The sequence below is a fragment of the Heteronotia binoei genome, chromosome 21 (genome assembly GCF_032191835.1).
Source record: "Heteronotia binoei isolate CCM8104 ecotype False Entrance Well chromosome 21, APGP_CSIRO_Hbin_v1, whole genome shotgun sequence".
Taxonomy (NCBI): domain Eukaryota; kingdom Metazoa; phylum Chordata; class Lepidosauria; order Squamata; family Gekkonidae; genus Heteronotia; species Heteronotia binoei.
Genome location: NC_083243.1, coordinates 162,737,826 through 162,753,746, shown reverse-complemented (window position 1 = coordinate 162,753,746; position 15,921 = coordinate 162,737,826). Strand labels below are relative to the sequence as shown.

Genomic DNA, 15,921 nt, shown 5'->3' with positions numbered 1-15,921 from the left:
CAGTCCCTGAAAATAATGTCTCCTAAATAAGCAAAATGATTAATGAGTAAGCAGCAAAAGGAAACTGCCCATATGTTGCCAAGCCACCTTTCATCCTCCCAGAATATTATGCAAAGAACAATAAGACAGGGGGAAAATATTAATTCCATCATAGACAACTGGAATTGGGTCTCTTCTTAAACACTCTGCAATGCAAAATACTTGCTACTCTTTTGCTCAGCTTCACTTGAATTCATATAAAGAACATTTTTGAAATCCAGATCATACTATTTCAGACCATAAGGAAAAGGGGTACTCTTAATAATTCTATAAGCAAAAGGTAAATCTTTGCATCAATGAGAATAAAATCTAGTAAGATCTGAGATAAAGGGGGTCTCCAAATTAAGTATCCAGATCATCTTCTCTTACCAGGAGTCCAAGCCGTAAGTTCTCTCCAAACAGGCTAAGCAAGGCATTCAGATACTGATCATTAAGGACCTGGAAGACTGATTGAGAACTGTTCCATGTGTCTACAGCTTTCTTGCATCTAATAAAGTAGTTTAACAGGTTTGCCCTTAGGTTTTCTGTGTGGTTAATTTAATTAAATTAATTGCAACCACTCCCCAGCACCCCAACCACCATCAGACACAAAGTAGACTGAAATATTAAGGAAGGGCAGGTGTTATAGCCTTTCCTCCAATATGCTAACTCTGCATATGAAGGGACACTACATGGATGAATATATTGCAGTCTTCCATATGCACTCTTAAAGTACTACAATCCCGCAAAATGCACACATTCAATCTGTCCTCACCCCCTGAACATGTCTAACTTCTGCAATTTAATTCAGTTCAGCTCACCCTCAGAAATTAAATACTTTTCAGCCCCATTCGCTCATTCCTTGACCAGTAAGGTGATACAAAACAAAACTTTTACCTACTGCACAGTACACCACTAACACTTGACTCAACTATTCCCCCCTCTCATCTTCCAATTACTGAATATGCATTAGTTGCATGAATTTCCATTGCAGATCTTCAATGTGGGACAGTATTTAGCTGCCTTTGTGTTTTACTTAGAGACAGCCTGAAGTCTAAATCCTCTCAAGAATGTGGTACCATGATGAACTGATTGCAACATTACATTGTTTCCTTTAAAGGACTTAATATGTTCTATTTACATAGCCAGCATAGCAATGGTGAGCAAACACTTGACATCTTAATTGCTAGTTGCTTCTTTGATACTTAAGAGAAAGCTTTCATGGAACAATTAAAAAAAAACTTCCACTAAAGGCCTCAGGGTCATCAGTCTTACAGTTACCACTCATGAATACTTTGATATAACAAAGCAGGACAACCTAAGCCAACACAGGGTGCAGCTGTTCCAATTTTCTTTACAGTAACTTTGTTTACAGGGATTTTAACCACTTGAGATGAAACACACTGAAAGCCCCTTTCAGTAAAACAGAAATTATAAGTACTGTGGCTGCACACAGCTGGAACCCCTACTGCTTGCCTCAGACTGTCAACATTTGGTAGATTCTGGACACACAAAACGAGATAAAGGATTGAAACTTATTAGCAAGGGCAAACTGTGAAAGTTGCAAAACAGATAGAACTGTTCAAATAATAACACCCCTCCATCAATGAACCAATAAATGTACACACCAAAGAGAATACCCAAAATGTAATGATGTGAACAATCGCAAACACATTTTGTCAACATTTAAAAACTCAAGAGATACTATAGGAACAGTTAAAACCTAAACGCAAACTTGGGAAAATGCTTTTACAACATATCCCTTCACAAAATTTGTCTAGGATTGTCAGCGTTCATACATGTTCACTCACTGTATAAACTATGTAATCTAAAATAGAATGTCACACAAGCAGATAATCTTACAAATGAGAAGTAGGATCCTTACAGCAAAAGCTGACACAACATAATGGAAGTCGGAGTCAACCCCCCAGTCCTCCTCTTCAAAGCCAGAAGCTTAGAATGTCCCTACCCCTGAGGTTAGGGTGTACATTGTGCTTGGATATCCCACCAATCACTTCCTTCCTGCATATCCACCTTTGCCTTCCCTTTCTTTGCAGCATCTCTTCCATCATTTTTGCTGTTGAAACTTGAACTAGACCTAAGCCAAATCAAATCCCCAAGTTTTGTAAGCATTTGCAGTCCCTGCCAATGTGAGGGGTGCTCAACAGAGAACCTAAGTGTCTCAGGAAAGAAGGGGAACATACTGCAGTTACATTTGCCACTCAATTTCCCCTGTATTACCATACTTACTGTGGCAGAACAGTACAGGGTACCTTGGCCTAGATGCACACATCTGGATGTATAGTGGAATGCACATCAAAATACATATTAAGTGCAGATGTTGCATCTCCACATTAAGCTGTCCTCAATGGGATATATGCAAATCCAAAAACAAGCAGAACTTTATGAGGACTTTTAAGAAGAGGGCAATGTGCCTTTATTTGGTCTCACTGACACTGATATTTCATAATGCCACCTGATTGTTTCTGTAACATAACATGCCAGTTAGCTCAGAGCAGTACATAATAGGTGAAGGAGCAGCTAAATATGGCTGCCAAAACAGCAGGAAACTAGAAGAACAACAGCTATGAACAGGCATGAAACAACATTTAAAAAAATTAAGGCAGGGGTTTTTCGAAGATTGGGGAGAGGGTGGACGCAAAGCCAGGAAACCATATCATTTGCCTCAAACCTAGCACAACTTCAGTTTGAACTTGAAGAATATAAGTGCTTTTTAAAAGGCTACTTCTGGCTGTCCTAGAATGACTGCTTCTTGCTGAGGTGGCACCACCTTGCCTTGAATAATCCAGTCTAGAAATGGAGCCCTTTTGAAGGTACTTTTTCCCTCACAGTCAAAATCATGGCAGCAATTGTTACAAAAGAGATGGGTTGTGATACTGTGGAGGAAGGCATGATGGGAGAAAGGCATTATGAGGGACACAACAAAAGGATGAGAAAGGTCCCATTTAGATAAAATCCAGCCCTCATAACAAATAAGTTTGACACTCTGGCATAGATAGTACAGGTCAATTCTTAATATGCCCAAAGACAGACAAGCTCAAGACGGAAGAAAAGACTTGACCCAGATAAGGCACTGGAAACAAGGAATAAATCCAACAGAAACCCTAGCAGTGTTCCATATGCATTCACATCCCTTCTTGTCATAGCACATATTTTCTAGCCATGTTCAAGAGTGTTGGGAGGACAAGGAAAACAAGGCGACACCAACACCATGAAAGTACAAGGCATGGAAGCGTACAGCAGCGAAAGAAGGCAATACCCCTTCCTTCAAAATACAACTTTACTGGCCCTGTGAAATTACACAGGCAATTAATTACCTGCCAGACCCAACATCTTTGTTACAGAGCATGAAAGTGAAACAGAAGTAAAAGAAGAGACTTCATAAAAGATAAATCACTATATGAAAGAAATTTTGTAGAACTTTTTCTTCCAGATCATTAGCTGCTGTTGAATAAAAAAAAAATAGTCATTTGCAACTTAATTAAACGAGTTTTTCAAACAAGTTACATCAAAAATTTGAGTCTTCACGTCAGTGAACATATCACCTGAAATAAGTGCCGATTCAAGTGTTCCAAAAACACTTATGTGGGTCTTGTGCACTCCTGCTATTAAATGACAGCATTGAGGGAGCCAAGGACATCACAGAATATCCAAAAGAACTTGAACGCCATGCAGGCCCATTTACTCAAAGCTGTAAATCCAAAAGAAGACTCTCACTAACTCATGAGTAGGTGAACTAATGATTAACATTAAACTTAAATGTATACAATTCAGATGCATTTCAGTGTTGTAATTCAGAATGAATAAATTTGAAATTTTCACGCAGATCTCCAAGTAACTGACATCTATTTGATAACTCCTGGTTCCAGGAGACCAATCAGTTTTGGCAAGTTGTAGGTCTGGTTGTCTGGCCTGGACAGTACAGACTACATATGAATCTTAAAAAGATGCAAGGGGCAGCTTTCAGTGACTGAAGCCTGACTTATTGTTGCCGCATTATAATTTTGGATCCATTTCCTCTGTTCTGCTTAAATCATTTTATGCAGCTTAACTAACTAAATCAGGCCTGTAGCTATGGGGGGGGGGGGGCGGGAGGGCAGGCCACTTTATTTAAAAAAAACCCCTTCCCTCCAGGACCTGTGGAAAGAGAGCAAGAACAGGAGAGCAGCAGAGAGAGGGGGGGCAGTGGGAGAAAGAACAGGAGAGAGAGAGAGGTGGGGCAGCAAGAGAGAATGGGAGAGCAGCAAAAAGAGGGGGCAGTGAGGGGAAAGGTGGCAGAGAGGGGGGGCAGCGAGGGGGAGAGAGCGCACAAGACAGGAGAGTGACAGCAAAAGCAAGACAGCATGAGAACGAGAGTGGCAGCAAAGGGGAGAGTGGCAGCGAGAGAGGGGGACAGAGAGCAGCAGCAAGAGAGAAAGCGGGAGAGTGACAGAGACAAGAGAGAGAGCAACAGCCCGAGAGAGAGTGAGAGAGCTGGGGCCAGGTAGACTGGCCACTGGAGGGAAGAAGCAGCCAAGCCCTGCAGCCGCCCCACCACCACCAAATTTTTTAGCTCCTGGGCCCTCCACCCAAAATTTTCTGGCTACGGGGCTGAACTAAATTCAGATGCACCTTGATGACAAATGTTTATTGTCATATGAGCTTCCACAGGCAAGAACCTGCTTCATTCAAAGCATGAAGTACCTCAATCTATATAGGATATATCCTTTGCATCTGATGAAACATTCGGTTAAAACAGTTTTAACATCTGATGAAACATTCTCCACCACCTCTTGTTTACTGAAGATCATGGCATAAGAAACCTATAAGTTTTTAAATACCTCAGTAACTGTCTTTTCACCAAAACAGACCTGTATGTCTCTTCTGGAACCAATCCAGATGAATACCACTTTAAGATCTGCAAACTGATAAAGGAATACAGGTTCTTATCTATGCTACCACATGCTTAACATTAAATACAGACAACAAACCTTCGAAGTGAGCAAGTTGTTTTTATCATTTAATATGATGCACAGAAAGAATGATTTGGAAATCTTTAAAATACAAAGAAAACAGTCAGAACATTAAAAACCACAATGCCTCAAAAGCTGTAATGAAAAGAAAACAGGGATGGTGACTCTGTGGGGAGGGATGGTGGCTCAGTGGCAGAGCATCTGCTTGGCAAGCAGAAGGTTCCAGGTTCAATCCCCTGCATCTCCAACTAAAAAGGGTTCAGGTAAATAGGTGTGGAAAACCTCAGCTTGAGACCCTGGAGAGCCGCTGCCAGTCTGAGTAGAAAATACTGACTTTGATGGACCAAGGGTCTGATTCAGTATAAGGCAGCTTCATATGTTCAAGTTCATTCTGTCTGATAATAAGTTAGATGTCAAATATGAGTTTCTGTTCTATTAAGAACTAAATTCCATTTTGTGATTATTTCTCTGATACCCCAAGCTTTCTGCAAGGTAGTTAATTTTTTATTTATTAAAACATTTGTATCCCGCCTTCCCTCATGGTTCAAGGCAGCTTGAAGGTATGCAAGGTTTTACTTGATTATAGCTGTACAGGATGGAAGGTGCATTCCTTGAGAAATATAAATTACAACAAATAGGTGTGGATAAGGCGACCATAGTTTTAGGGGGAGGTGAGAACTTAGTATTTCACTGTCAATACTAGAACAAAGTTTGAGTCCAGTAGCATTTTTAAGACCAACAAAGTTTTATTAAAGGCATGACCTTTTGTGCGCATGCATACTTCCTCAGATATAGCAAACTGGAAGCTAAAAACCCATACATATAATGCAGAGGGTGAACAGCATATTAGCATACAACATAATAAAGATATTTTAAACAGTTCACACACAGATAAAATAGTGTTTTAGTCAAGTAACATGAGTAAAAGGTTGTGACTACAGGTATTCTGTTCCTCAGTAGATCTGGAATTAATAAGACAGAAGCTTCAGCTGTTTTACCACACTAAGCTCACGTCTCTAGGAAAAAGCTAATCAGGCCCCCAGAATTACAGAAGAAATTAGAAAAACATGAAGAGAACAGGAGAGAAAGTGGCCATTAACGTGCAACATAATAACCAAAAGATTCAAGAAAGATACTGCAAAAACAGAGTCTCTGAGAGGAGAATCCTAGTGGTCATTCTTTTTCTTCTATAATATTGGGCCATCTGCTGCATGTTTTCTCAGTTTAATAACATACCCCATCACTATTATTCTCCTTGTCCAGGGTCTCATTCTCCTCTCTACAATCACAGTGATCATCTGGGTATGGATAAAGATAAACCAGATTCTAAGAATCTGAAAGGCCTAGCTTGAAGTCTGCAGTTCTGAAACCCCAACCTAGAAAATGAATACCTGGATAGGTTCAGTCAGTTTGTGGAAGTTCATACTTGAAAGATTTTATCTTGTATGAAAGGGAGCAACATGTTAGAAGTCTTAGGCAGCCAATGTCATGTCCAATGACAGAACTAGAAATGAACATATGATGCTATAAATGCAAGAGTAGTTAATACGGGATGTCATACTTGACTGTGTTCAGATTTGCAGCTTGCAAGACTAGTGCGGGCTAATACTACACATAACATATTTGAAAATTAATTTAACCAGCTAACCATCCTTTGCTACCTAGCAAAGCAAGAAGACCAGCAGCCAGGACTCACTACTAACATTAATTCCCTTTTCATCTTATGCTTTAGTGCTAATCAGATACCCATCCAGCACATTACTGTACAGTCAGTTTGCATTTCTTAACTTGCAGTTTATTTTATACTAAAATATCTTAATAACTGAGGACTAGACGTTTTCTTTTATACGGAGACAGCTAAACATACCATATTAAAGGGGAAATGGTGGAAGGAAAGCAATCTTTTTTTAAAACCTACTACAGAAAATTTAGGAAAAGGCATTCTGTTAAGAAGAGTTTGCCTGAAGTGTTACTATTAGGACTATGCATAATTTCATTTCCTCTTTTCTTCTAGCCAGTCCATACTGCCACTGCTGCAGCAGTGCATCTCTGCAAGTGAACTCAAGCATTTAATGGGTCTCTTGAAATGCCTGCATTCACTTGCTGAGTTGCACCACCACCACTGCAGCATGGGCCATAACATGACTCAGCAAGTTAACTCAGAAGGCATTTAAAGAGGGCCCATAGAACTGGACCCCCTGGTACAACCTTTTTAAAAACTTGGGGGGGGGGGGTTCGGGAGAGTCACAGCAGCTATGCTGCAAATTTGGTGCCTCTATCTCAAAAAACAGCTTCCCAGAGCCCTGAATATCCCCAGATTGATTCTTCATTATACCCTTTGGGGACAGTCCCCATAGGGTATAATGGAGCTAAATAAATCAGTGTTTCCCTAATATTTACGTGAATCCCAACATCATACCAATATTGGGATTTGGGAATATCAAAAAATACCAATGGGGGGGAGGGGTTCAATAGACCCAATTTTTAAAAAACAAAACACATTTTTTTCTGCATACCCCTAGTCCATGTCTCTACTCAATCATGATCGTAGCTTGCTAGGTGAGCTTAGGTCAGCAATTCTATCAGCCTAACAACAGGATTGGTGTTAAGACGAACTGAGAACAGAAAACTATGTACACCACTCTGAGTTCCTCGTAGAAAGGCAGGATAAAAATGTAATAGAGAAAGAGTCAATAGGAATGAAGTATACAAAAAAGTGAGTCCACCAGAGAGTGACATCAACACTTGATGAGGTTACTCACATTTGTCCTACATTATTTCATGGTAAAGAAGGGCTTTTGCTTGCTACAGAAAAGTACAGATCTTGTTGTGTACACATCAGACAAAATGGGTTGTTGCCAAAGGCACACTAAGGTACAAATAACTTTATAAGCTAAAAGTGTTATATAAATTAATAGAATACTATTGCGTCCTTTTTTGCAAAATAGTAATAGAAGGAAGAAATTAGACACATTGCCTGCCGAGACACAAGTGAATCCATCTCTTCATTTTTTAATTGCTGGACTGAAATAACTATCCCTCCTCACCAATATGCTCAATTCAGGAGTCATTCTCAACTAAGCCCTAAGTATCAGGTCTGAAGCTAGTTTTGAATAGAAAATTTTAAACCTATCATACCTAAAGAACTGCAGTTTCCAGCCTTTCTGAAGACAAGTTGCAACAGTTAAAAAGTTTACATTATTAACAAATATACCCTAGCATGAGGCTAACACAGAATACTACAAGTAAACTATTGTAATACAAGATTTTTAGAATGTATTAAGTTCCATTAAAATTCAGCTAGCAAATCTTATTCCCCCCTACAAGACCCAAATATAGATCCACAGAGAGGCAAGCCTATATGACGCATTACAAACTGATGTAAAAGGACTTCTCCCTTTAAGTATCCTATTAACAAGGTATGAACAAGGCAGCTCCCACATCATCTAGTCCTTTTTGTTGTTCAGTCACACAGTCGAGTCTGACTCTTCATCTGCAAATCTGAGGTTGTTGATGTTTTTCCCGGCTATCTTAATTCCAGCTTGTGCTTCATCCAGGCCAGCATTCCGCATGATGTACTCTGCATATAAATTAAATAAGCAGGGGGACAATATACATCCTTGTCTAACTCCTTTTCCTATTCTAAACCAATCAGTTGTTCCATATCCCGTTCTGACGGTTGCTTCTTGACCCTTATACAGGTTTCTCAGGAGACATGTGAGGCGGTCTGGTAGTCCCATCTCTTTGAGGACTTGCTACAGTTTGTTGTGATCCACACAATCAAAGACTTTAGCGTAGTCAATGAAACAGAAATAGACATTTTTCTGATACTCCCATGCTTTCTCCATAATCCAGCGAATGTTAGCAATTTGATCTCTAGTTCCTCTACCTCTCCGAAACCCAGCTTGAACAACTGATAGTTCCTGATTGACATACTGCTGAAGCCTAGCTTGTAGGATCTTTAACACGACCTTGCTGGCATGTGAAATGAGTGCCCCCCCACAAGCCCACATTGCAGATGAAACAACCTGGTGAAACAAGGCATTCAGTGCCAAAATAGAAATCATGCAAAGATGATGATATTGGATTTATATCCCGCCCTCCACTCCGAAGAGTCTCAGAGCGGCTCACAATCTCCTTTACCTTCCTCCCCCACAACAGACACCCCGTGAGATGAGTGGGGCTGGAAAGGGCTCTCACAGCAGCTGCCCTTTCAAGGACAACCTCTGCCAGAGCTATGGCTGACCCAAGGCCATGCTAGCAGGTGCAAGTGGAGGAGTGGGGAATCAAACCCAGTTCTCCCAGATAGGAGTCCGCACACTTAATCACTACACCAAACTAGCTCTCTGATGACTTCTGAATAACAAAACATAACTTTAAAAAATACTAAGCATCAATGGTTGAATAAACAAAATTTCAAATCGTAACACTTTTAAGTCCACATTTAGTGGGCTTTAACATTTAGTGCCTTTAAAATAAGAAGCCAATATGACAGAAAGTCGATAAATAATAATGTAGATAAGTTATACATCCGGGGATCTTTTCATGGACCTAATGAATTGAGAAAATAAAAGGTACTGTTGTATTTTTAAAAACAAGATTTTATCAATAGTCTTGTGGACGCATAGGGGATACAAACACAAAACGGCAATTCTGCATGGAAAGACAGCTATGAATCAAACAGGGTAGAAAAAAGTTATTGCTTTTCAAATAATCAGATTTTTTATTTTTCTGTTTAGTGATTTTTTAATGAAACCTGGGTTAAAACAAACATATTAAAGATAGTACAACAGAATGGATCCATAGCTTCCCTTCAATACTAGTAGAATTCAAACTACAAAAATAACTTTCTGGAAAGGAAAGGTCCCCTGTGCAAGCACCTGTCGTTTCAGACTCCTGGGTGACGTTGCTTTCACAACGTTTTCACAACAGACTTTTTATGGGGTGGTTTGCCATTGCCTTCCCCAGTCTTTTACACTTTCCCCCCAGCTAGCTGGGTACCCATTTTACCGACCTCAGAAGGATGGAAGGCTGAGTCAACCTTAGGCCGGCTACCTGAATTCAGCTTCCGCCGCAATCGAACTCAGGTCGTGAGCAGAGAGTTCAGATCACAGTACTGCAGTACTGCTGCTTTACCACTCTGCGCCACGGGGCTTTCTGAGATGGGCACAAATACAGTTTGTTTTCATGGTCTCATCTGTTCTGTACCCTCATGTGTGGAGAACTAAAAGTTTCCAAGCCTGAGGGCATAACAAAATGATACCTTTTTCCTGAGGATGTCTCCAGATCAGTTCAACACTACAGACATGTTCCAGAATCCCGTGCTTCCCAGGCACGTGAAGACCCAACTCAGATGTGGATCATACTTTAGACTCTGAATTTCAAAAGACCCCATTTTAGAAAGGTAATGTGTAGCCCATCACAATACATAGAGCTCTCAATAGGCCAAACAGCAACTCCCAAAGGCAATTTCAGGTCATAAAAACAGCTTGGGGGGGGGGGGTTCTAAACTTTTCAAACAATCCCAATCCAAACCAGGCCTGTGCACTTCTGAAGAATGTGGAATTCCAGGACACTTCTTGCCTTAACTCAGGAACATCCCTGAGTAAAACATAATGTATAGTTAGATCCTGAGAAGGTGTGAATCAAACTCCAATTCACCATGACAGCCAAATTCAGCTCCTTGGGAATACTGGAGTTTGTTCGTTTCTACCTACAAATCAGAATTGTAAATATAAAACTGGTTGGAGGTGAAGGAAGAGACTTCATTTCACCCAAGTACCTGCCCACAGATGTCATAGTGAACGATCAATTTAAGGCTTCCCAAACGAGAATCCTTTAACCATATTCTATGTGCAAGAACAGGAGAGCAAGCACATGGAAATACAAAGAATATGCACTGGTCCTTGTAGCAAACAAATCTCAGCCTGCCTGAATGCAACCACTGGCTCACATGGAGAATGGGAACATATCATAGGCTTATATGCAGATTCCCTCCTCCCCTTTATTGTTTGCTTTAGACAAGCTTCACAATTACATCCAAATCACCAAACTACAGGTTAGCACTAATAAAAAGGGAGCACAACAACCCATGGCACATTTCTGATCTCCAGACTGTGAGACGAAGATCAGGTTTCATGACATCCAAGTTGAACCACTGAGTTTTAAAACTGCTTGACTATGTAAAGAACATTCCATCTTTGCCTTCTGAGTCCAAGTACTATAAATATGATACAATGGGCTGAGTACTGTATTTAGTATTATGGCCTTACAACAGGGACCAACAAGTCAACACAGGCTTCAAGACTCATATCTCTATTGTATTTCTACTTTATACCCTCTGAGCTCTTCAATTTGTTCAGTTTCAGACACTTAAATTTGTTCTCATTGAAAAAAACAATAGCCTTTGTTTTTGGAAAATTCTGGGATGTGAACTAAGACAATATTCAGTGTTCATGCATATGCAATAAATGACCCTGGTAAGTCATACATGGTCTGTTTAGTACTTAGTTTAATGGTTAACTATCAAATATGCACGTTTAAGAAAATGGGGTGCTAGGTATTAAGTCAATATATTTTCTTGTAAACCCTTCTTATACTTGGAATAAAACTTTGTTGGTCTTAAAGTTGCCACTGGACTCAAACTTTATTCTGCTGCTCCAGGCAAACATGGCTACCCACCTGAATATACATTCTCATGTGTTACTGAAGTTATAAGTGAGATTGCCTTCTGCTTTCATATAAACCAAATGTATTTATGGAATACCACTAAGGCCATAATTCCAATAATATTTGCATGAAAGCAAATTCCAAAACTAAAAGGAATTCTACTGCAAGTAGCACATTAAGAATCAGGGTGTAAAGAGAAGAGCCAAACTACATGCATTGTTGCGGATCTGTGCAAAAAGCTGCAATGGGAGGACCAACATAGATAAGGTATATACTGAAGGCTCCTTGCCCCTCTTATACCACTTTACAAATCAAAACAGTGTCTCTGGATTATTTTAAACCCTAGAATGGGAATAAAGATACAACATGGATACCAGTCTTTTTCTCTACTGAGGTTTAAAGGTAAGGGGAAGAAGGATTTTAAATCAGGGAAACATCAAGAGAGACTTAAACTCCACCCAGTGCTACAGCACCAAACTATACAAAGCACATAAATACACTCTGCAGTTGCTTTTTGTAGATAAGTTATACATCCGGGGATCTTTTCATGGACCTTCAATGTTACATGCAGTTGGGCCCTAAGATTAATGCTTCAACACATTGACCTTGACAAACTCTGCTATGTCTTAACAAGAATTTTTTTTGTTTCAGACCAGACAACACGAAAACATGCAAAACATACATTACTTGCTACATCTACGCTCTGTATATATTTACACTGACTGTCCTGCCTGGAACATCAGCGTAGTAGTCCAGTTTGTTTCTGTTGTTTTTTTGCCATCCAGTTTAGCATGTGGCTACTGAGAAACATTTTTCAGATGGCTCCAACATTGCATATTGAATACAAACAGGAAATAAGGACTAGCAACAAAAAGGTATTTGGGGCTTACACACTTAACTCTAGGAAGTGCTTCACAGCGGATGGGCAATGCACTTCAGGGAAGTTACAGATGGTGTTAATTTCAGTATTTCTGCCCCCAGTAGCACATTGAGAAGAACTGACATGAAATGCTACTGCACACTTCACTCTTATGTTTATACAAATAGCTAGAAGATAGCAGTATGGGCTGTGTAGACCACACGGCTAACATCACACCGCAAGTATTGAAGAATTATGAAGAAAGCACATATTTCCCCAAGACCCTGGCTGAAGTGAATTCAGACAGACAAAGTACAATACACTCACAGTCATATTAAAATTCTGCTCTTTTATGCATTTTTATTATTGTTGTTTTAGTTACATTGTAAAGTGCCTTGAGTTCTGCAAGGCCTTGAGTTCTACAAGGTAGAAAAAATTTAAATACATAAATATTGACAAATACCACGATAATGGATTAGAGAATAACACATGTGAACTAGGTCCAAGTCTTTCCCATTCAAGATTGCCAACAGCATACCTACTGGCTAAATTGGCACCACACCACAGAAATTTGACTGAGAATTAAGATACTAGGAAAATCATGAACAACAATCATCAGCACACTCATAATTAATGGCAGGAACACTGATAGTTAAAGACCTGATCAGAACATTTAATCATTATAAAGGGAACCTCTCATGTTCAAAATCTTTATACCACTGTAATTACAATGTACTCACAGTTAACCCTGTCTAAACACAGGACATAATGTCTTTGGAGAAAATAGTCAGAACTTCCATATTAAATGGCAGTTATGATAGCTGTAGATAATTTGAGGAGAAGTGGGTGGCCTAATGAAAACTGCCCTGAAGGGATGTTCTACTAGCTATTGGCCACACAACTTTTATTTCTTCAACTACTTGGGAAATTACAACAATTAACATTCATTAGTGCATCAAAACTTCGGTTTGCTGACTGCCACTCTTAAAAGAAGCAAGCTGTCATGAGGTCTCCTGTATGCAACCTGGAAGTCTTCTATAGGCAACAGCACAAGGGAAAAGCAGAGCCTTTTTAAATATATATAATTATCACTATTACTGCACCAACAGTAAATTCTATGTGGATTTCTGCAAAGAGAAAGAACAAGGGTTCTCAAACAGGGTCCTGTGAATGAAAATCAAAGCTTTTGCTTCATGAGCCACAAATGCAAGGAAGACTATAAACTCTTGAAACAAAAACTCCTACATGTGCCTGCTAGAGAAGCCACAGGAAAAACACAGTTCCAGCCCTTCCCCCTCCTCTTAACTCCGAATAGCACACATCAATGCAATGGTTTCAATCAGAACTTGTATATATTACATACACACTACAACGGAAAAAACAGAAAGACCCACCGAAATTTTGAAATTAGTGTTATTCGGTATACGCGATTGTCTGAACGCTCCCTACAGTCAAAAAACAAATGTTCACTGTAGCTAAAGTCTGGGTAAACCCCCAGACAGACACACTCTTCTCAGAAGTCTGTTTTGCCAAGTGTTACGTTTCACAAGTCAGGCAAGTCTCTCTCCCCTCCGCTCCCCACCCCCACATAACCCCCCTTTTCAACTTTAAAATAAAAAGAAAGAAGATCTGCTCTTTCCCCAGCCCCCACTTCAACGCCGATGCCAAAAGTTTGATTCAGCCTGTGATCGACACCCGACACCAGCTTCTCCAAACTCCAGGGAAATCACAGCGTCTGAGGGCCGCAAAGAGCTGGGAAAGAAAAACTTTTGTCCCACTATCGAGCGCACAAGGCTGAGTTGGAAAGCCCAGCAACAGCCTTCGATCACGAGAGGTCGCAGAACCCTTTCTTGGCCAACAAGGAAAGGGCCACGGCACCGGGGTCAAGAAGTGTGAGCTCTTTTACAGGGGCTCCGGGAGGAACAGAGAAGGAACTTCTTTCTCCTGCCCCATCTACTGTGGATTGGTCTCCCACCACACCCGCACGCTTCCCCTTGCAGCGTGTCTTCCACAGTTTCCCGTAGTCCTACCCGCCACCTCTCCCACTCCTGTGGATCTTTGCCTCCCCCTCCCTACAGAAGTTAAACCCCGCACGTTTGCTGAGCTTCGCCCGCGCAGCTTGCCTTTTCGTGCCCCAACTCTCGCGCCTCATACTCTCCTCCATCCCCACAAGCTCCCACTTTCTGAGTCGCGCAGAAGTTTCCACCTCCATAACAAAAGGCCCCCCACAACTCGAGGCTGAGACTGCGCCTGCCGCCTCCGGGAGCGCCACAAAACTTACCCCCGACCGAGCCCAAGTTGCATCGAAGCATCGAGGCGGCCAGCAGGAGCAGCAGCAGCCGCCGCCGCCGCGGCACCGCCGCCTCCATGTTGTGCCGCAGCAGCAGCTGCCCGCGGAGTGGCTCAGGCAGGCTCCATGCTCCGTGTGCGCCGCGCTTGGCAGCGAGGGAGGCGCTCGCCAGATCCTCCTCCTCGGTGCAGGGCCGTCGCTCTGGGAAGAAGGCTCGAAGAGGGGCTAGGAGCCTCCCGCTCCACTCACAGCCGAGGAGGAACTGAGCGGAAGCCTAGGGACTGCCCCGCCCCTTTGCCTGTGTGGGACAATCGAGCTCGCTTCCAGCTTTTGCTGCTGCTGCTGCCTCTGTCTGCTGCTGGCGCACCTACTTGCAGAAAGAGCGCCAGGTGCTGAGGTTTCTCTTCAGGTTACCGTATTCCAATGGAAACAAGGATTCGCCCGTACAAAAACAGTACTCGCTGAGCATAGGCCAACCTAGCAGGCAGACAGCCCGAAGACATTCAAATCTGTCCTGTCCCTCATGTTTAATCGGAAATGGCCTACAGTTCAGTAGAGTTTATAGCTAACTAAATACGTGGGATTACAGCCAAAGGAAGTTTCATGGAAATAGAGTCCTAATGGAGAAGGGATTTTTACAAGAACTGTGCACTCTATTTTGTGATTGCTTTGTTGGAAAAATCTGTGTGGACAAATAGAGCAAACCCCCACTTGTAAACTTATTAGATCTCCCTCCCCTCAAAACTTCATTGGGTATGTCTGCTCAGCCCTCTGCTCGTGCAAGTACATCACCTTAACTTTTACTCAAGTTATTGCAGATCTGTTTGGGGTCATCAGTTGGCCCACTGGTTCTTAGACCCATGGCAGCCCTGTTCACGTGTTACAGTGAATGCATGTATATTTAATTTCATTTATTCAATTTATACCCACCCTACCCCAAAAATAGGCTCAGGGCAGTTTACATTGTAAAACTAACAAGATAAAATAGTAAAATATTAAATACGATCAACAATTAATAACAAAAAAAACATGCCTTATGTCAGAAAAGCATAAATATAAATAACCCCAAAAACTCCAGTATCCAAAAATATCAAAAGACAGCAAGAAACTGT

At 41.2% G+C, this 15,921-nt stretch overlaps 1 protein-coding gene across 1 annotated transcript in view; it reads right to left on the bottom strand.

Moving 5' to 3' along the window:
* LRP5 (LDL receptor related protein 5) overlaps positions 1-15,011 on the bottom strand; it is a 182,958-nt gene extending 167,947 nt beyond the window's left edge. The window contains exon 1 of the mRNA XM_060262966.1: positions 14,801-15,011. Within this exon, the coding sequence (XP_060118949.1) occupies positions 14,801-14,888 (88 nt within the window). The 5' untranslated portion in view covers positions 14,889-15,011. The remainder of the gene's footprint in view (positions 1-14,800) is intronic.
* Positions 15,012-15,921: the final 910 nt, after the last annotated feature.